The sequence below is a fragment of the Taudactylus pleione genome, unplaced genomic scaffold, assembly GCF_031769625.1.
Source record: "Taudactylus pleione unplaced genomic scaffold, aTauple2 ptg000012l, whole genome shotgun sequence".
In the NCBI taxonomy this organism is placed as follows: Eukaryota; Metazoa; Chordata; class Amphibia; order Anura; family Myobatrachidae; genus Taudactylus; species Taudactylus pleione.
The window spans coordinates 18443569-18464226 of NW_028284415.1; the positions used below are offsets into that span (position 1 = coordinate 18443569).

The 20658-nt window shown below is 45.6% G+C and overlaps 2 protein-coding genes across 4 annotated transcripts in view; one reads left to right on the forward strand and one right to left on the reverse strand.

Moving 5' to 3' along the window:
* The window catches only part of STX8 (syntaxin 8), a 319594-nt gene extending 305365 nt beyond the window's left edge, over positions 1-14229 (forward strand). The window contains exon 8 of the mRNA XM_088468815.1: positions 14062-14229. Coding sequence (XP_088324941.1) covers positions 14062-14081 — 20 coding nt within the window. The 3' untranslated portion in view covers positions 14082-14229. The remainder of the gene's footprint in view (positions 1-14061) is intronic.
* NTN1 (netrin 1) overlaps positions 1-20658 on the reverse strand; it is a 154078-nt gene that overhangs the window by 28842 nt on the left and 104578 nt on the right. For all 3 annotated transcript variants that reach the window (XM_088468785.1, XM_088468792.1, XM_088468801.1), the window contains exon 6: positions 1433-1507. In XM_088468785.1, coding sequence (XP_088324911.1) covers positions 1433-1507 — 75 coding nt within the window. The remainder of the gene's footprint in view (positions 1-1432; positions 1508-20658) is intronic.

The following is a 20658-nucleotide window of genomic DNA, read 5'->3' on the forward strand; positions in this document are numbered from 1 at the left end:
GTGCCTTATAGCCAATACAGGGAAATTATACTAATAATTTAATTTGAATGTATATATCTCTGTTGTTTTTTAATATAACAGCTTCATAATTGGGGTAAGGTGCAATCAGAGAGATTGATAGACTCTTCAGGGAGACAGGGAGATTGCTGCTATTTCAGGGAGTCTCCCTGACAATGAGGGATAGTTGGCAAATATGCCCAAATATAAGGAGTCCCTGGATGTATTACAGGGGATCCGCAGCAGACAGTTCCCCTGTTTCCCATCGCAACTGCAACCCTCATAGGTTTCTATGGGGGCTGCTATAGCATGAGATTTACCATGCCTGCTGGATTTCATTAGTCTGACTTACAGTACACTGATCAAAGCTAACATATGATTTGTTCAGCACAGGTGTGTTATATGCACTGAGATATTCAATAAGCCTTCATATCTTACAGGCAGAATGTCACTGGGGATACTACATTTCCAGTAGTTCCATCTCATGAATGTGTTTTGGGTGAAATGGATTACTACAGATGTGTCCTCATACATCTAGCCTCATTACGCCACGCAGCGCGACTTGCCCGGTGTGAGTGAGATGCCAGGTCCAGTGAGACTCTGCTAGTGCCAGGCGTCTTTTTTTCAATGAAAATGCGTCTAACTCGCAAGCACCAGCAGACTGTGCTGATTACTTTGACATGCAACATAATGTGTGCATCTGAGTTTGTATATGAAGAACAACAGGACTTGGAATGAGGAAAGCTGCGGACGCTACATTGTAGCACTTCGCATACAGATTCAGAGACTACTGTAAGTCGCACTCAGATATACAAGTGCCCTATCATATTAATCAGCACAGTCTGTCCGTGCTACCTCGTTGCATCACATTGTGACTTAGGCGCATTTTTAGATGAAAAAAAGACACCTTGCGCTAGCAGAGTATCACGGGACCTGGCACATCGCAAGGGGCTTTTTTTTAGCGTGACTGCAGCAAAGATGTATAAGGACACTCCTGTACATTATGAAGCAGTCTTTTCACGTTAACTAGCGAGGTGATTTATGCTGCTTTGTATTAGTGTTCTGGTTGTCTACACACACTGGAGCATTTGTTAGTATACAGTATAATCTATTTATTAGGAATTAGTGACTCGTTCTTAGTGAATTGACAGCCGGCATTTTAATGGATGCCTCCACTCTGTACAGGTGCCTTATCTGAAGAAAGTGTGAACAGAACTCGCTATCAATAAATCACTCTCAGGACTGTGCTACAAATATTCAATTTGCTTGAATGTTGCACAAAGCAAAAATATATAAATCTGTATCCAAATACTGTGCAATGTTTGAGGTCCATATCTTGTGACCAGACAGTGTTCCTCATAGTAATCTGTTTGTCACTGTTCTGAGGACTTCTCACCACTCACGGGAATGGCGGTAATGTTACTAAGAAACTTACCATAGTCTTTCTTGCAGTACTTTTTCATGTTGATCTTTAGCTTCCCTTTTGATGCCTTGCAATATGTTTCACAATCTATGGATTGAGAGAATACCATAAGGTGTTAGAAGAACATGTTTCTCACACTCGGCAACAGTGCTAGATCTGTGTAGTTATAGCCAATTTAATAGTTTAGAAGAACGTATTAAACATTAATAACTTTTTGGATGTATATATAACAAAGTAGATTCTGCATTATTTTACATTATCACAGTGGTTCCCAAATTGTGCGCCGCGGCTCCCTGGGGTGCCGCTGCACTCTCACCGGGTGCTGCGGCCAGTGGCCTAATGAGACCCAGTGGTATTTTTTAGTAAATATATTTTTGTGCACGGGGGGAGTTTGCAGGAGCGGTCCTATCAGTGGAATGCAATGAATCCTGAGGCTGCTTGTTGCTGAATGGGGTTCTACAACGCAGTGCGTTATAGGAGGTCAGACAGGAAGTGTCTGATCTGATATGAGGAGCGGTGCTGGCGATCACAACTAAAGGTAAGTAAGGAAAGGAACATAGAGGGGGGCAAAGAGAGAGACGTGGAATGGCGGCAAAGGGTTAGGGTTATAAATATTTGGCTTAGGGGTGTCTTGAAAAAAATTATGGAGATCATAAGGGTCCCTCCACTGCATTATGTCTGACTTTGCTATTGTCACTTTTGTATGTACATAAATAAATTATAGGTAGCGACTGGTCCGCACTAACTAAGTGGCCTAAAGATTTTTGGTGTAAGTGTATCACCTTATGCACTTTTCTTAAAACAACATATACCATCCAATATCACCAAAACTTATCCACAGGCGCTAAATAAAACTTCTTAAGATGTTCCCCACATTGGACCTCCTCCTCCTTGGAGTTGGAAGCCTTGCTGTTCTCAGGGGGAAAAAAAACATATACCATATATAGGGTAATAACGTCAGGGTTCAAAAGGTACCAAATAATATCAAAATTATAAATTCGTACCAGAAAACAAGGTCTACAACCTAGGTGGACACATGAACTTTTGGGGTTTTGTTTGAGACTCCCACTCTCAGATTATGAGGAGTATTCAATATGAAACGTTAACTTCACTGTCGAAGTTAACGTTTCATATCGGAGTTTTTACACTATGGGTACCCTCGTTTTAGCCTTTAATTGAAAGTCGGGGATTTAAATAGCCGCAGCAGGTGTTTTTTTCCAACATTGAAGAAGTGATGCAGAAGAGCACTTAGGTTATTTTTTTCGTTTTTTTAAGTGGTCCCATCAAATTTGTGGTACATGAAAATGGGTATTAGCATATTTTTATGTCCCTAAAGTAAGTTTTTAAAAATTCTGCATTTGTGCACCTGCCGCTATAATTCTATTCTAGAAAACATCTGCCGCATACTTGCAGAATAGCCCTGAACCTATTTCCCTATTGTTAAACATTTTTCCCATTTTTTTTTTTATCCCAATTTTTAAATACATTTTTTGGGGTGTACCCTAAACCCCAATTCTGCACTTTTTTTCGACACCTATGCAATGGTGAAAAGTTATCCCCGTTTTTTATCAAAGACTTTTCAAAACGGCGATAAGTCTTTGAAATTGAATACGGTGTAAAAGTCAAACCTGCGATAATGACGTCAAAAGTGCGATATTAACACAAAACCGATGTTATCGCTCCCATATTGAATACCCCTGTATGTATCTTGACGCTTCTTTGTTACCAATCATAATTTCGGAACATACGGATAAATGAAAAGCTCCATATAGTGAACAACCAGACTTCCAACTCCAAGAAGGAGGACGTCCAATGTGGGGAACATCTTAAGTACTTTTGTATGTACCCCTACGCATACAGGGCCTCATTCAGAGTTGAGAATAGAGGGCCTGATTCAGCAACGGACGCAATTCTGTGATTTACGCAGATTGGGCGATTATTTGTCAATGCACATATGAATCGCACTGCGCACGAGACACGGTCACTTCACGTTTACATACGCAGATAGGAATAATTTGCAAAGTGAATGTCATGTGGTCAGCGTTTGGTGGGAGGTAACGGGCGGGGTGGTTAAGTTAATGCATGAGTGTCTGTCCGTTTAAACCCCGTTCTGTCTGCTTGCATAAATTAGCCATTGCGATTGTACTGATGTTTACGCCTGAGTGTGACATTGGACAGATATGAGAAGGCAGCAGTGGGAGTCTTTAGGTCAGCTGTGCTTTGACATGCATTAGCATCGCAGCTGCAATCACATTAGCGTCCACTGCTGAATAAGGCCAGAGTAAGAAAGAACAAGTAACTGTGTATCTTGGTAAAACCATGCTGGCTGCACTGCAGGTGGGGCAGATGTGCAGAGAGATTTAGATTTGGAGGGGACATCTAAATTGCAGTGTAATAATAAAGCTGTCCAGCATTTGTGGGCTACATGCAAAAGCGGCCAGTATTTACCCTGCATGCAAAAAAATTATGTATTTGGCTTTTGCACCCCCTGCACTGCAAGTTCAACATGGTTTTATATGTACACCAACACATCAGGCACAGATTCTCACTTTCGTATATATACTTGCACATAATCTCACATATATATATATATATATATATATATATATATACCTCGTACCTACTGTACACATACAGCACAGATTCCCACTTTAAACAGTATATACACTTACACACACACAGTACAGATTCTCACTTTTATATGTACACCCATACAGCACGGCATACTTGCCCGTCATTTATTATCTGCTCCTCAGGAGATGCTCATAGAACAGACACAGGTGGCCACTTTGGTGGGCAGGGCTGAGTTTCTTATCATTAGGCCCTGTCCCCGTCATGGCAAATTTCTGCGAATCGCTCCATATGGAGCCGCGATTCAAGGCAATTATGCCGCGATTCCCGCAATCATCTCTCCATCCTGCCCACTTCACTAGGAAGTGGGCAGGATACGGGAGATCTGGATACTCTTCTGCGGGTGGGGCTCCCCGAAAATTCGTGAGCAACTTCCGGGAGAGTAGGTAAGTATAAGCACGGAGTCTCACTTTTATATGTACACCTATCCATAAAGCACGGAGCCTACGCATACAGCTCAGAGTCTCACTTTTATATGTATGCCTAGCCATAAAGCACGGAGTCTACGCATACAGCACAGTCTCTCACTATTATATGTACACCTATCCATAAAGCACGGAGTCTACGCATACAGCACAGAGCCTCACTATTTTATGTACACCTATCCATAAAGCACGGAGTCTACGCATACAGCACAGTCTCTCACTATTATATGTACACCTATCCATAAAGCAAAGCGTCTCACTTTTTTAATATAATTATAATAAATGTATACCAAGTACTACTAAAGTGTATTTGTTTATACGAAAAGTCCTTAATACATGTAAATTAATTCAAAGTATCCCCAGCCTGAGTAAAGTTATACCAAGCTATTCATTATGCATTAAAATGTTTTAAAAATAGGCCTTGTGATATGTTTAGTATGTTTTATTGTATGCTTAAAAAAAATTGTACTACTTAACACAGCTGCCCTCAAGGCACCCAAACAGTTCAGGTATTAGAGAGATCCATGGCTGAGCACAGTTGGTTAAATCAAATTGACTGAAGTACTGATTAATACTGCTTTTCCATCTGAATGTCGGGTCACAACCGGGATTTTGTTTACGCGCCCATCCCGGATTCGACCCGGCTGAGACCCCATACAGACAGGCGGCCCGACCCGGCACTAATGGGGAGTATGCATCATCAGATATATAGCAGGTACACACTGCCCAATGTGAACAATATGTTCGATCCGCTGGTTCGGACGAGATATCGTCTAGTGTGTACCCGGCTTTAGGGTGCCTTGAAGATCAAGTTTGGGAACCTCTGACTTAACAGACAAAGCAATGAAAGCTAATTTCTACCTGCTTGCTGTGGTTACTGTGTTTAACTACTTTCCCACCTATGTTAGCACATTTCAGTTAATGAGGGTTATTTACTAATATTAGATTTAATCGCCTAACTTGCAGTAGACAAATAAGCAAAACAATAGCTGATTGTTGCTACTATGGCTTAGTTCAGTGTTTCCCAAACTCATTTCTTAGGGAGCACTAACAGTGCATGTTTTCTAGGTCTCACAGAATCACAAGTGAAATAATTAGCTGCGCCTGTGGATCTTTTAAAATGTGTCAGCCAGTAATGAATATACCTGTGCACCCACTAGGAAAAATGGAAACCATGCACTGTTAGTGCTCACTGAGGAATGAGTTTGGGATACACTGGCTTAGTGCAAATCTGTACTTTTGAGCTGTAGTAGTGACTATACTTCAGTAATCTGTTCCTAAAACAAACATGTATGAAACCTAAACATGTAGAGGTGATTAATGGGAGAAGGGAATGCTTTTTGCTTGGATGAGGCCTAATACTAGGAATGGGAATCAAATGAATGAACGTCGGATGAACTATCAATGTTTTGGTTCTGATGTTCAGTGCTTTTGTCATGGATGTTGATTTTTCAATGTTTACTCGCCAAAGATGGTTTTGTTTTGCTGTATTACTTCCTGCTGGGAGTACTTGGGAAAACACACACTGTTACTACAACTGGTCCCTGAGCTGTGAACACATAAAGGGGTGTATGTGTTCACATCTCAGAGACCAGTTGTAGTAACAATAGAGCCTTCTGACCTCCAGATACAGGTGTAAGTTTCACTAGAATTTGTGTTTTCCCAAGTACAGCAGGAAGTGATAGATGGGGTTGAACCAATCAACAGCAAAACAATAGCATCTTTGGCGATTAAACTCACTCTCATTTCAAAGCCATTGTGGTGGTGAATAGAGGCCAAAATATGAAAATTCTGTCAATGTCCCAATATTTATGCACCTGACTGTATATAATAATTCTATGGTATTTATTTAAACAATACAATTAATGCAGGTAAGTCCATTTATATGCGCACATATAATATGAGATATGGTAAGAACTTACCCTTGTTATCTCTATTTCTACGAAGTCCATAGGGTTCCACAGGATACCTTGGGGTATAGGTGTGACGTCAGTCGCAGGGCACCAAAGAGTTAAGCTTTCAGCCTCCCAGGATGCACTAGGTCCCCCTCCTATACCCCGCCCCCGGGCCAAGGCACCTCAGTTAGTTACCAAGCCATAGGCCGGAGGAGGAGAAGGAAGAGAGAGAACAAAGATCTGGACACATACAAGAATCACATTCTCACCAGAGGGAGACGGAAAACCGGTGACCAGAGCAAAGCCCATCTGCAGCACAGGTGCGACAGGGCGGGAGTCCTGTGGAACCCTATGGACTTCGTAGAAATAGAGATAACAAGGGTAAGTTCTTACCATATCTCATATTTTCTACTTCAGGGTCCATAGGGTATCCACAGGATACCTTGGGGATGTCCCAAAGCAGTATCCTTTAAGGGTGGGGACGCTCCTGTGCAGAAAGGAGAATCCGCCGCCCGAAGGAAGCATCCTGAGAGGCGAAGGTGTCAAACCTGTAATACCTCACGAAGGTATGGACAGAAGACCACGTAGCAGCCTTGCAGATCTGAACTGCCGAGGCACCACGTCGAGCTGCCCACGAAGGACCCACAGACCTAGTGGAATGAGCCTTCAGAGAAGGAGGGACCGGTAGGCCTTCATGAAGATAAGCTTCAGAAATAGCCATACGGATCCAGGCTGCCAAAGTTTGCTTTGAAGCAGGCCAACCCTTTTTACGGAAGCCAAAGAGGACAAAGCGTCCGACTTCCTAAACGAAGAAGTGCGGTCAACATAAGTCCTTAAGGCCCGCACAACATCCAAAGAGGCCTCACCCACGGAAAGACCCGGTGAGTTAAAGGCCGGAACAACTATTTCCTCGTTAATATGAAACTGGGAAACAACTTTGGGAAGAAACTCGGGCCGAGTGCGGAGCACTGCCCTGTTCCCATAAAAAACCAAGAAAGGGGGTCTACAAGAAAGAGCCCCTAACTCAGAAACACGTCTGGCCGAAGCAATGGCCAGAAGGAAAACAGTCTTAGCTGTTAGCCATTTAAGATCCACTGAGCCCAGTGGTTCAAACGGCGGTCCTTGGAGAGCCCTCAGGACCACAGCCAAATCCCAAGGCGCCACAGGTGGAACAAAGGGCGGCTGAATGCGGAGAACACCCTGCATAAAGGTGCGCACATCCGGGATTGTAGCAATCCTACGGTGAAACCAGACAGATAGGGCCGAAACCTGTACCTTCAAAGAAGCAAGGCGAAGCCCATGATCTAGTCCCGCTTGCAGGAAGGCGAGAATCCGAGACAGACGAAACTCCCGCGGTGCATAACCTCTCGGTCGACACCACTGGAAGAACGTATGCCACACGCGATGGTATATCCTCGCGGAAGACGGTTTCCGAGCTCGCAACATGGTACGCACCACAGAGCTGGAAAACCCCCGGGACCTCAGCATGGCCGTCTCAACAGCCACGCCGTCAAAGACAGCCGAGTCAGGTCCGGGTGAAGGCAAGGACCCTGAGACAGAAGGTCCGGTCGTAGCGGCAACCGCAGAGGAATGTCCACGGACAGACCCTGAAGGTCTGAGAACCAGTGCCGTCTGGGCCACGCGGGAGCTATCAACAGGAGCGTCCCTCCTTCCTGTTTGAATTTCCGGATTACCCGTGGAAGAAGGGAGACCGGAGGGAACAGGTATGCGAACCGGAACGTCCACCGGACGGACAGAGCATCCACCAGAGACGCCCCTTCGTCTCTTGTGCGAGACCCGTACACCGGCAACTTGTTGTTGTGCCGGGACGCCATGAGGTCGATTTCTGGAAGACCCCACCTGTCCACCAGTAGTTGAAAAACGTCCGGGTGCAGGGACCATTCCCCCGGATGAACGTCCTGGCGACTTAGAAAGTCCGCCTCCCAATTGAGCACTCCCGGGATGAAGACCGCTGATATGGCCGGAAGATTGCGCTCCGCCCAAACCAGGATCCGAGAGACCTCTACGAGAGCCGCCCGACTGCGAGTTCCTCCTTGCCTGTTTATGTAGGCCACGGTGGTAGCGTTGTCCGACTGGACCTGCACCGGGCGACCCTGGAGAAACCGCTGTGCCTGCTGGAGAGCATTGAAGACCGCACGGAGTTCCAAGATATTTATTGGAAGCTCCGCTTCTGTCGGCGTCCACCTGCCCTGGAACAAGTGTGGACCCGAAACTGCTCCCCAGCCCCGAAGACTGGCGTCCGTTGTCAACAGGACCCAATTTGGAACCCAGAACGGACGTCCCTTGTTGAGGTGGGTCGTCTGTAACCACCACGTAAGGGACAGGCGAACCTCCTGGGTGAGCACAATCGTCTGGGACTTCAGAGACTGAGTCAGCCCGTTCCACTTGGACAGGATCAGGTGCTGCAGAGGTCTGGAGTGAAACTGGGCGTATTCCACCATGTCGAACACCGACACCATGGAGCCCAGTAACCTCATCGCCGAGTGTAAGGACACCCGGCGGCTGTGCAGACAACTGCGCACCCTTGACTGTAAAGCAGAGATCTTGTCCTCCGTCACGAAGATCCTTTGCTGTCCCGAGTCCAATAAGGCTCCAAGATGCAGAATCCTCCGAGACGGGATTAGAGTGGACTTCTGCCAGTTGATTAGCCAGCCGTGCCGTTGCAGCAGTGCAATGGTCAGGTCCAAGTGGCGTAACAGGAGCTCTGGAGATCCTGCCACCAATAACAGGTCGTCCAAATACGGCAACATGCGGACTCCCTGCAGCCGCAGAGAAGCCGCCATGACCGCCATCACCTTGGTGAAAACACGTGGTGCTGTTGCCAGGCCAAAAGGTAACGCCCGAAACTGGAAGTGGTCGCTGCTGATTGCGAACCTGAGGAACTGTTGATGGCGCCAAAGAATAGGGACATGCAGGTAAGCGTCCTGTATGTCCAATGACACCAAGTAGTCCCCAGGTTCCAGCGCCAGAATGATGGACCGTAGGGTCTCCATCCGAAACTTCGGGACCCGCAAAGACTTGTTGAGTGCTTTGAGGTTGAGAATCGGACGATATGACCCATTGGGTTTCTGTACCAAAAATAGATTTGAATAGAAACCCTGGCCCCTCTGGGAGAATGGAACCGCCACTATAACTCCAGCCTGGAGCATAGTGTGCAATACCTTCCGCAGCTCCGTAGCCTTGTTCCGGTCTGATGGGAGACCCGTGGTGAAGAAGCGAGCCGGGGGTCTGTGCCGGAAGGAGAGGGCGTATCCGTGAGAAACCACCTCCAGAACCCAAGTGTCTGTCGTAGTGGTCGACCAACACTGGGCGAACTGTAGCAGGCGGCCTCCCACCCTGGGATCCCCCAAAGGGAGGCCCGGACCGTCAGGCCGCAGGCTTGTCATCTGGCTTGGGGGCCGGACGTCTGGTACTCCATGCCTGCTTCCGGGGCTTGACCGATTTCTTAGGGCCAGCCTGTCGAGGAAACGACTGTGGTTTGGGCCTGCCCTGGGCCCTAGATGACCGAAAGGACGATGGTCCCGAACCAGAAGGAGCAGCGGCCGACGGGAGACAGGCAGATTTGGCTGCCGCCAGCGTGGCCACAATCTTATCCAGATCCGGACCGAAGAGAACTTCTCCGGTAAACGGCAACGCTTCCAGACCTTTCTTGGAATCTGCGTCCGCCTTCCAGGATCGCAGCCACAAGGTGCGACGAGCAGCTACCGCTGCTGAAGAAATTCTAGACACCAGAGTACTAATGTCTAGAGCCGCCTCGTTGATGTAGGTGGCCGAATCACGGAGATTGCCAATCAACTCCGCCTGATCGGCCGGACAGTCGGATTCAAAAGAAGCCTCTAATGAATCCGCCCAGCGCTCCATCGCTCTGGCAACCCAGCAAATGGCCATAGCCGGCCGTGCTGCCCCCCCTGCAAGGGAATAAGCGGACTTCAGGCAGATTTCTACCTTGCGGTCCGTAGCATCCTTAAAGGAGGACATGGATGGCATCGGCAATGTGGCACTACGGACAAGACGGGTCACGTGAGAATCCACCTGTGGAGGGGATTCCCACTTCGCAAAATAATTATCCGCGAACGGATAAGCCACCGCCAGGCGTCTCTGCGGCTGGTATCTTTTGCCAGGTTGTTTCCACGCCTCCTCTAAATGGTCCACCAACTGACCCGAAAGAGGAAAGACTGTGGCATCGCCCTTCACATCTTTGAAAAAGGCATACTTAGATTTAGCCGCTGGGGGAACTTCGTCCTCAATCACCAAGGCTGTGCGGACCGCCCGAATAAGTCCAGGAATATATACTTTGGACTTAGCATCAGCGTCCTTAGTATGGAGAGGTTCCTGATCGTAAGGATCTAGAATCTCCCCATCATCAGACGTCCCTTCGTCATCCTCATAAGGAGCGGACAGAGACGCCACCGGCCTTTTATGAGACCGCATCACAGACTCCCCTTGCAACACATCCGACAAGTGCTGTACAGAACTCGTCAGGGAGTTAACCCACGCTGGCTCCTGAGAACCCGGGAGCGGGGAAATAGGGAGACTGTGGGGTACCACCAATTGTCGTGGGAACCCCTGCATGGGTGACGACACCACAGACTGCTGGGACAAACCCATCGGAGTAAACGCGGGCTGCGGAGCTAACTGGCCCACTAAAGCTGTTAACGCCTGAGCGAAACAAGCCCAGGGCGGCTCCTGTACCGGTGCTGTAACCGTAATAGGCCGCGCCATGGACAAACACTGCCGGCAAAGGCCCTCCGCGCTACCCTCCCCCTCCGCTAACGGTACTTTGCACGTGGTACACTGTAGCCGGAGGGGAAAATCACTTTCAGACATGATGGCACCACGTATGTGACCTCTCTCACCAATTAAGTATTAAATAGGCGAGAGACCACCCTGCAGCACCGCACCGCAAGGGCTTTAGCAGAAAGAACAGGGACAGTAATAAAGCTGACAGTTTAGATGAAGAAAAGATTACAGGCAGCAGCGCTAGCACAGTCACATACAATGCAGAGAAATAACAATTCCTGCACTAACAGCGCTGATCACTCAACTACACAGACACAGGGCCTGGTAGGACACAGCGCTGCATACACAGACCTGACCACAGCGGAGGAGAGGTATGCGGGGGGACCCAGACCACGATGCTTCCGTCCAGCGCTTCCAGCAGCGTTCACCATGCGTTCTGGAGAAGATGGCCGCCGAGGAGCAGAGAGGAGGCTGGCCTGGGGGAGGAGCGCTGCCACAGGACCAGTCGGCAGCATGCAGAGAGGGCTGTGTGCAGCGGGGGAGGCGCCGGCTGTGAGACAGGGAAGGCGCGCTCCCCTGGCATGCATTTAACCCCTGGGACGCCGCAGCGCTACCGCTCTGCTGCGGTCCGCTGTCCCAGGGGGTAGTGGAAGCGCAGGTTGGTCGCCTGGCTCCACGCTGCAGCCAGTCCCCAGGGAGCCCCCTGCCTGGGGACTTAGGACCATGTGATCAGCGGGGACCCACCGCGGGACCCCGCTGCTTACCTCTGTCCCCCTTGAATCCGGCCATGGTCCGGAGCATCTGGGGTCACCGCTAGCTGTGACCCCAGACGCCCACCAGCATCCCCGGATCAGTACCGGCGTTCTGGTACCGGCGGGGTGTAGGGAAGACAGCATGGACGTCAGGACTGACTGTCCATGCTGTACATCCAGTTGTGCAGCCACAGCTGCATGAAGAATAAGCTTCAGGGGCTCTTCTAGCCCCCACTCCAACAGGTGCACCCGACTCCGGCCGGGCACCAAACTAAACTGAGGTGCCTTGGCCCGGGGGCGGGGTATAGGAGGGGGACCTAGTGCATCCTGGGAGGCTGAAAGCTTAACTCTTTGGTGCCCTGCGACTGACGTCACACCTATACCCCAAGGTATCCTGTGGATACCCTATGGACCCTGAAGTAGAAAAATGCGTAATAAAAACATTCTTCCCTTCATACAGTGAACACACTGAAGGTATTGCTACCATGTATTTCACATTAATAAGCATTAATATTCACCACCACAATGGCTTTGAAATGAAACAAACAAGATGTGCTTTAACTGCAGACTTTCAGATTTAATTTGAGGGTAATTACATCCAAATAAGGTGAACGGTGTAGGAATTACAACGGTTTCTATATGTGCCTCCCACTTTTTAAGGGGCCAAAAGTAATGGGACAAACTAAACAATCCTAAATCTAACTTTCACTTTTTAATACTTTGTTGCAAATCCTTTGCAGGCAATTACAGCCTGAAGTCTGGAACGCATAGACATCACCAGATGCTGGGTTTCATCCCTGGTGATGCTCTGTCAGGCCTCTACTGCAAATGTCTTTAGTTCCTGCTTGTTCTTGGGGCATTTTCCCTTCAGTTTTGTCTTCATCAAGTGAAATGCATGCTCAATCGGATTCAGGTCAGGGGATTGACTTGGCCATTACATAACATTCCACTTTTTAGCCTGAAATAACTCTTTGGTTGCTTTTGCAATATGCTTCGGGTCATTGTCCATCTGCACTCTGAAGCACCGTCCAACGAGTTCTGAAGCATTTGACTGAATATGAGCATATAATATTGCCAGAAAGACTTCAGAATTCATTCTGCTGCTTTTGTCAGCAGTCACATCATCAATAAATACAAGGGAATCAGTTCCATTGGCAGCCATACATGCCTACGCCATGACACTACCACCACCATGCTTCACTGATGAGGTGGTATGTTTTGGATCATGAGCAGTTCCTTTCCTTCTCCATACTCTTCTCTTCCCATCACTCTGGTACAAGTTGATCTTTGTCTCATCTGTCCATAGGATGTTGTTCCAGAACTGTAATGGCTTTTTTAGATGTTGTTTGGCAAACTCTAATCTGGTCTTCCTGTTTTTGTGGCTCACCAATGGTTTACATTTTGTGGTGAACACTCTATATTCACTCTTGTGAAGTCTTCTCTTGATTGTTGACTTTGACACATATACACCTACCTCCTGGAGATTGTTCTTGATTTGGCCAACTGCTGTGAAGGGGTTTTTCTTCACCAGGGAAATAATTCTTCTGTCATCCACCACAGTTGTTTTCCATGGTCTTCCGGGTCTTTTGATGTTGCTGAGCTCTCCGGTGCGTTCTTTCTTTTTAAGAATGTTCCAACAGTTGATTTGGCCACACCTAATGTTTTTGCTATCTCTCTGATGGGTTTGTTTTGATTTTTCAGCCTAATGATGGCTTGCTTCACTGATAGTGACAGCTCTTTGGATCTTATATTGAGAGTCGACAGCAACTGATTCCAAATGCAAATGTCACACCTAGAATCAACTCCAGACCTTTTACCTGCTTAATTGATAATGAAATAACGAGGGAATAGCCACACCTGTCCATGAAATAGCTTTTGAGGGATAGTCCCATTACTTTTGGCCCCTTAAAAAATGGGAGGTACATATAGAAACCGTTGTAATTCCTACACTGTTCACCTGATTTGGATGTAATTACCCTCAAATTAAATCTGAGTCTGCAGTTAAAGCACATCTTGTTTGTTTCATTTCAAAGCCATTGTGGTGGTGAAAAGAGGCCAAAATCTGAAAATTCTGTCAATGTCCCAATATTTATGCCCCTGACTATATTTCACAATTTTATCTCACATCAAGCTTTGATACATATGCCCCTTAATTTGTTTCTTTCCATGTATTGCAGATAGAATACATGCAAATTAAAACCGAAGGTAACAGCTGCAGACTTGGAGATCATCGGTTATGGATACACATCATGTTCTGCAACAAAAGATCTTATCCTATGTGCTTTTGGTCCTTATGTGTGTGTTCTGTTTGTAACATTGTGGAGGGGAAGTAAATAAATCACTTATGTAAACCAGCTTTTATTGTGTAGATATAAGTTAACTGTATTTGCTATCCAAGGGAAATATCTTTCATCCAAATAGTGAGAATGGGCTTAAAATGTGAATTGTGTACTTTTTAAGGCACAATAAAACAGTAATTCTGTCCACAAAAGAGAACATAAGTAATAGTAAATGGCTTTGTTTTGCTTTTGTAATATGTAAAGTTGTAATTTTTGGAAATAACAGGGAGCAGCCATTTTCTTTTACTATGTATCTCAGTGATTTTTCCAATGTTATTGCACATAGAATTATACTTAATTGTATCTTATTTTCTTTCTTAAGCTATATTTGTTAATTTGCCTCGGTTTATTTTTAGGATATATTTCTGTCAAAATAATTAGTTTACTTCAATACCTCCTACCAACTCTGTTGGGAGGTCACGCACAGTTTTTACACTGTGTGAATGGCATCTTGCTTGTCTCTTAGCTCCTGAAGCTTCTCAATTAGCCTGTGTCCCTGATAATGGCTGACTGCCCCCACCGGGGCCAACGCCTCTCATTAACCCCACTGCTCAAAAACAAGTGAAGTTCAGCTCAGTGCACATTAGCTTCCTATTATTCTGCTTGAGCAAGATTGATTGGAGGACAAATCACCACAAATAAACCATGTAATTAGATTAGGTCTTATTATTGTTTTCAGACCCCTCCCCCCTCTCTGGGAGGTTCTGGTTTTCAGAGAGCAGTAAAAAAATATTACTATGCTGCAATAAAAAACCATCGTTATTAGCTATATTAGGTTGCCATTATTTATATTAAAAATAAAAAAAATATATTAATTTGCACTAGAAGTCAGAGATGGAAAATTAAGCTGGCCACACATCTAAAGATTATCTGTCCAACCAGCCAACTAGTTGATTGGTTGGAATGAAAATCTGGTAATGTATGAAAGCAAATGACAATCAGCAATTTGCTCCCAAACGCTGGAAAATGGACAAAAACTGTTGTTTGAACAAATTGTTTAGATCAAACATTTAACAAACTTATCTGTACGACCATTTTCATCTGTTTTCTGGCATTTAGGAGCACATTGCTGATCATCATTTACTCCCATACGTTACCAGATTTTCATTCCAACCAATCAATTAGTCGACTGTTTGGAGAGATAATCTTTAGATGTGTGGCCAGCATAACTTCAGGCATTATTAGTATAGTCACTCAATCCATTATTTTTGGCTGGTCTGGTCGTTGGAAAATAATTAACAATGTTCTCACATAATGATCTGTATTATATCATGTATATCAAACTATGCTCTAAACAATACATAAATATCTCCCAACTATCCATCTTTTCAAGGGACAGTCTGCTTTGGGCCTAAAGCTGGGTACTCCCTACACAATGCTTTGGGCCTAAAGCTGGGTTACACACTACACGATGTGTACCCAGCACGGCATCACCAGGGACAGGACTCTGCATGCGGTAAGTGCATACACACTTGCCTATGGTGGGGGACCTACGTATTATGCTGTATTCTGCAGAATGGCATCGTTCTGCAGCAGGGTAGACGAGGGATGTGGCTATTGACCCGCGGTAGCGTACATATAATTGGTGCACACTAGACTGTGTACACGATATGTCGCTCTGATCCGCAGGATTGCTTGTGGAGTCTAGAGATTTATACAGAAATTCTGAGGTGTGTGCTTGGGCCTATTGATGCAAATGAAGGTGGTACATCAGTGCACACAATTCTTACATGGTCTATCTTTACACATTTTATATGACTTAAGGTATGCATATACTGTGCGTCGCATTTGTCTTCAACTCTTATTATGGCAATCGAGGAGTAGTTGGAAATGGAAGTCATAAGCTGGGTAACGCACTATACCATATGGAACCAGCCGAAGACACGATGGAACGATATATCGTGTTTACCTGTACACACTGTATGATACGGAGCATGACAATGTAATAAATATCATTCCATGCTGCATTTAGCAGTATGGAGTCATTTATTGCATCGTCCCATCTGCTGTGCAGCACAGCAGATGGAGCAATACAAAGAACGACCAGCGTGCACACACAGTAGAGCGTACACACTATACCAGAGGTTCTGAAACGCTGTCCTCAAGGCTCCCCAACAGTTCAGGTGTTAGAGATAACCATGGTTGAGCACAGGTGACTTAATTAGTGCCTCTGTCAATTTGATTTAACCACCTGTGCTCAACGGAATCTGTTCGATTCCCGGCAGCGGCAGCCCGACAAATGCAGAGATCCCGGCATCGGCAGGCCGGCAGCGCTGGAAATCCCGATCGTCCTTAGGTAAGTAATAACTAACCTAACCCTCCTTAGGGGTGCCTAACCTCCCCCTTGTAGGTGCCTAACCCTAATCCCCCCTGTAAGTGCCTAACCCCCCCTTCCCGCTGCCTAAACGTAAGTCCCCCGGGGGGGGTGTGCCTAACCCTCCCTCCCCTAGCCTAACCTTCCCGAGGGGGTGCCTAACCCTAAGTCCCCCCCGGGTGTGCTAAACCTAGCCCTCCCCCCCTGCTGCTGTCCGCTCACGGCGCCCGGCATCCCTTCGATCGGGATGCCGGGCGCCTGTCTCTCGGCGTCGAGAAAATGACAGGCGTCTAGATATAGATGCCTGTCATGTAACCCACACCGGGATAAAGCAGTCGGGAAGCCGGCTGTCGGGACCACGTCAGCCGATTTCCCGATTGCATCCTGTGCTCAACCATGGATGTCTCTAAAACCTGAACTCCCTTGAGGACCGCGCTTGGGAACCTCTGCACTATACGATCCACACAATATATAGTTCTAATCCGTGTCAGAACACTATATCGTGTGATTTATCTTGTAGTGTATCTGACTTTTTGTGACCTGAAGTTTTCTATTCTAGCCCAGACTTGTACAATTATGCCACTGAATCTTGGCCCATAGTCTCAATAAAAATAGAGAAAAAAGGGTGTTACATTTCAAAGAAGTGACTTTTTAAATCCCATTATTCAGCATTTTCACATATTTGCTCATGTAATTTAGGAGCTAAAATGATGAAGTTGTTTGAAGGTACAGGTTGAGTCTCCCATATCCAAATATTCCGAAATACGGGATTTTTAGAGCACAGGTTCTCAAACTCTGTTCCCAGGTCCTGTTTTCCAGGTCTCCACACAGAATCACAAGTGAAATAATTAGCTTCACCTGTGGGTCTTTTAAAATGTGTCAGTGATTAATGAATACACCTGTGCACCTGCTCGGTGACCTGGAAAACGTGAACTGTGTGGCGTCCTGAGGACCGAGTTTGAGAACCACTGTTTAGAGCGGGGTTCCCAACCACGGTCCTCAAGGCACACAAACAGTCCAGGTTTTAAGGATAGCCATAGTTGAGCACAGGTAACTTAATTAGTACCTTAGTTATTTTGATTTAACCATCTGTGATTAAGCATGGATATCACTAAAACCAGGACTGTAATACCCCTTTTACACCGGAGCTAAAACCCGGGTTTTTGAAGGGTTAACCCGGGCAGCTCCCTGGTGTAAAAGGGGAGTGAGTTTTATCGCCGGGTCGAGTGACCCGGCAATCCAACCCAGGTAACTAGCAGGGTTTAACACGGGCGTAGCCCTTGAAACCCTGCTGTGAGAACAGCGCACTCCGGGTCACGATGACCTGGAGTGCGCTGCTAGCCGGCCGATTGGTCCGGCTTCAGTGGCGCTTGGAGATGACATCATCTCCAAGCGACCACTTTCACTCCGCAAAAGCCGGGTCTATGCAGACCCGACTGCGGTGTGAGCGGCGCTGACTCGGGAATATCCCGAGACGGCGCCGGCAAAATTCCGGGTCTGATCCGGATAGGAACTTTGTTCCAACTCCGGGTCAGACCCAGAATTTAGGTGGAAAAGGGGTATTAGTGTGCCTTGAGGACGGAGGTTGGGAATCACTGGTTTAGAGCATGACTAAGATAATGACACCTTTTGCTTTCTGATGGTTCAATGTACACAAACTTTGTTTAATGCACAAAATTATTAAAAATATTGTATAAAATTATCTTCAGGCTTGTGTGTATAAGATGTATATGAAACATAATTTAATTTTGTGTTTGTAGACAAACTTTGTTTGATGCATGAATTTATTAAACATATTGTATAAAATTACCTTCAGGCTGTGTGTATAAGGTGTATATGAAACATAAATGCATTCCAAAGAAATCTCATTATGGTATGCAAATATTCCAAAATACAAAATAATCTGATATACAAAATACTTCCAGGCCCAAGCATTTTGGATATGGGAGACTCCACCTGTAAAATATTGAGAATGGTGATGGTATTTTGTTATCCTGCTTCAAGCCGCGTATCCACTTGCCGATGAGCGATTGAATGATAATGATATCGTTATCGTTCAATCACTCATTAATTGTGCATGAATCAGGCATGAAAATGTTGAAAACGACCAGCGATGCGCGCCCCCGCTGGTCGTTTTCGACATCAATCATCGCCTGAACATGCTGGTCAATCTGACGGTAACGACAGATTGACCATATGCAGGGATGAGGAAGGGTGCCTACCCTCTTTCCCTGCAGTGCCTACACATATCGCTCAGTGCAGGGGAAGAGGAACGACTGTATGATTACAATGTTGTAATCATACTGTCGTTCCACTATGTGCTAGTGGATACGCACCTTTACACAGGACTTGCCAAAAATTCTGACTTTTTTTATTTAGCATTTTTCAAAACAAAATCCACTGGGAAGATGAGGGTAAAAGGATTCTTCCACTTCATATAAATTGCAATTGGAAAAATATATTACATCAAATTCAATGTACACCACCATTGAGGTTATAGGCCTTTGTATTGTATGTAAATCAATATTTAGTTGCCCCTGCTGGGTTGATTGCCTAACACTTCTGTGGTAGAAAAAATATAGTCATTTCTACTTTGTGCTTATTAACATAGGCCAATAGCGGTAGGTAGCACAAAATATCTGCTTTTTTTTCAAGCAAATCCATCATTATTGGCTCTATCTACCAGTGACAAAGGGACCAAAATGACAGTATATGGACAATAATATATGTAACTAATCAAAGGTCATAACTAAAATGATTAAATTGCTGATTCAAAAACCTTGGAATACAGAAGCTAATTTAAAGTAGAAAGGAATTTGGCTCCATGACATAACTTACAATCCACATTAACATACTGACTTATACATATCCCCAACAGTGTCTTAGCAAGAAAATAATGAGGGATTCCACCATCCAAAGAATAATTCATTGTTCTTTTTATAAATGGCTGTACAGAGTACACTGAACAAAGATGCTATTGGATGGACAGTTCAGTGTCTTCCACCTCTGGTGGTCTCTTTCACCTACTTCCTAACCCCCGTGAGACCTTTGGACTGTCCTATTGTCAGACACAGCCATTGTTAAACTGTGGAATTCGGAATTGACTGCATTAAACAGGAAGAACCATTATAAAACCTGGCTCTCTTTGTATAGGAATGTGTATGGTGCCAATGATTGTATAGAATTCATACATTTAGGTGTACAACGATGGTGCAAGAACATCTGAGACAAAGTAATTCTATCCTTGTAAAATGTAAAGCAATACAATTAAGACACCATTAGGATGATTATGAATATTGTTCATTTGCAATGAGGCTGTGTGCTCCACAGCTCCCGACAGTGGGAAAAAAAAAAATCAGAGCATGACAAAAGACACACGAGGTAGACAAAATAAAATGGCAGTGAGGGCCCTGATTACAACACAGTTTACAGTATACTTGGAAAAGAGAATAGGAGAGAGGGTGTCAATAGTAAAGATTATGACTCTTGTCAGGGAGTACTAGTGTGTGTAAGGTAAACTCTAATAAAGAGGTGGGTTTTCAAACAGAACTTAAAGATTTGAAAACAGGGTTAGTGTCACCACAGAGATGTTAGGGAATTCCAGTATAAAGACAGAATACTGTAATGTTGCCCACACACATAGCGATCTGCACACGATGAGCCGTTGTGTACGATTTCCCTTGAAACTCTCCCCAGCAGCTCTGCACACGATCTCCACACGATTTGGTGTCCAAACTTCGAACGATCTCTCCTGCATCCAGACTTTCACAGTACATCGCCTCCTAGATTGTCAGATCTGCACTACTGCACGGCAGATCTGACGATGCGATGTGGGGACGCGCATCGCATGTTGAGTGGGGACTCACGATTTACTCTCAATTTTGCCATATTTTACACGATCTGTCGTTCCAATGTGTCGGAATCGGCCAGATCGGGTAAAATATCGCTATGTGTGTGGCCAGCTTAAGTCTTGTAGGTGAGAGTGAGGGTTGGCCATCAAAGGAAGGTGAGGTACATGTCAAAGGTAGATCTTAAAGGGCATCAGAGATAGTACTTTGAGATGAGGTGTATGAAGGGGTGGTTTGTTGAGGGTTTTGTAGGTATGAGCAAGTCATTTTAAT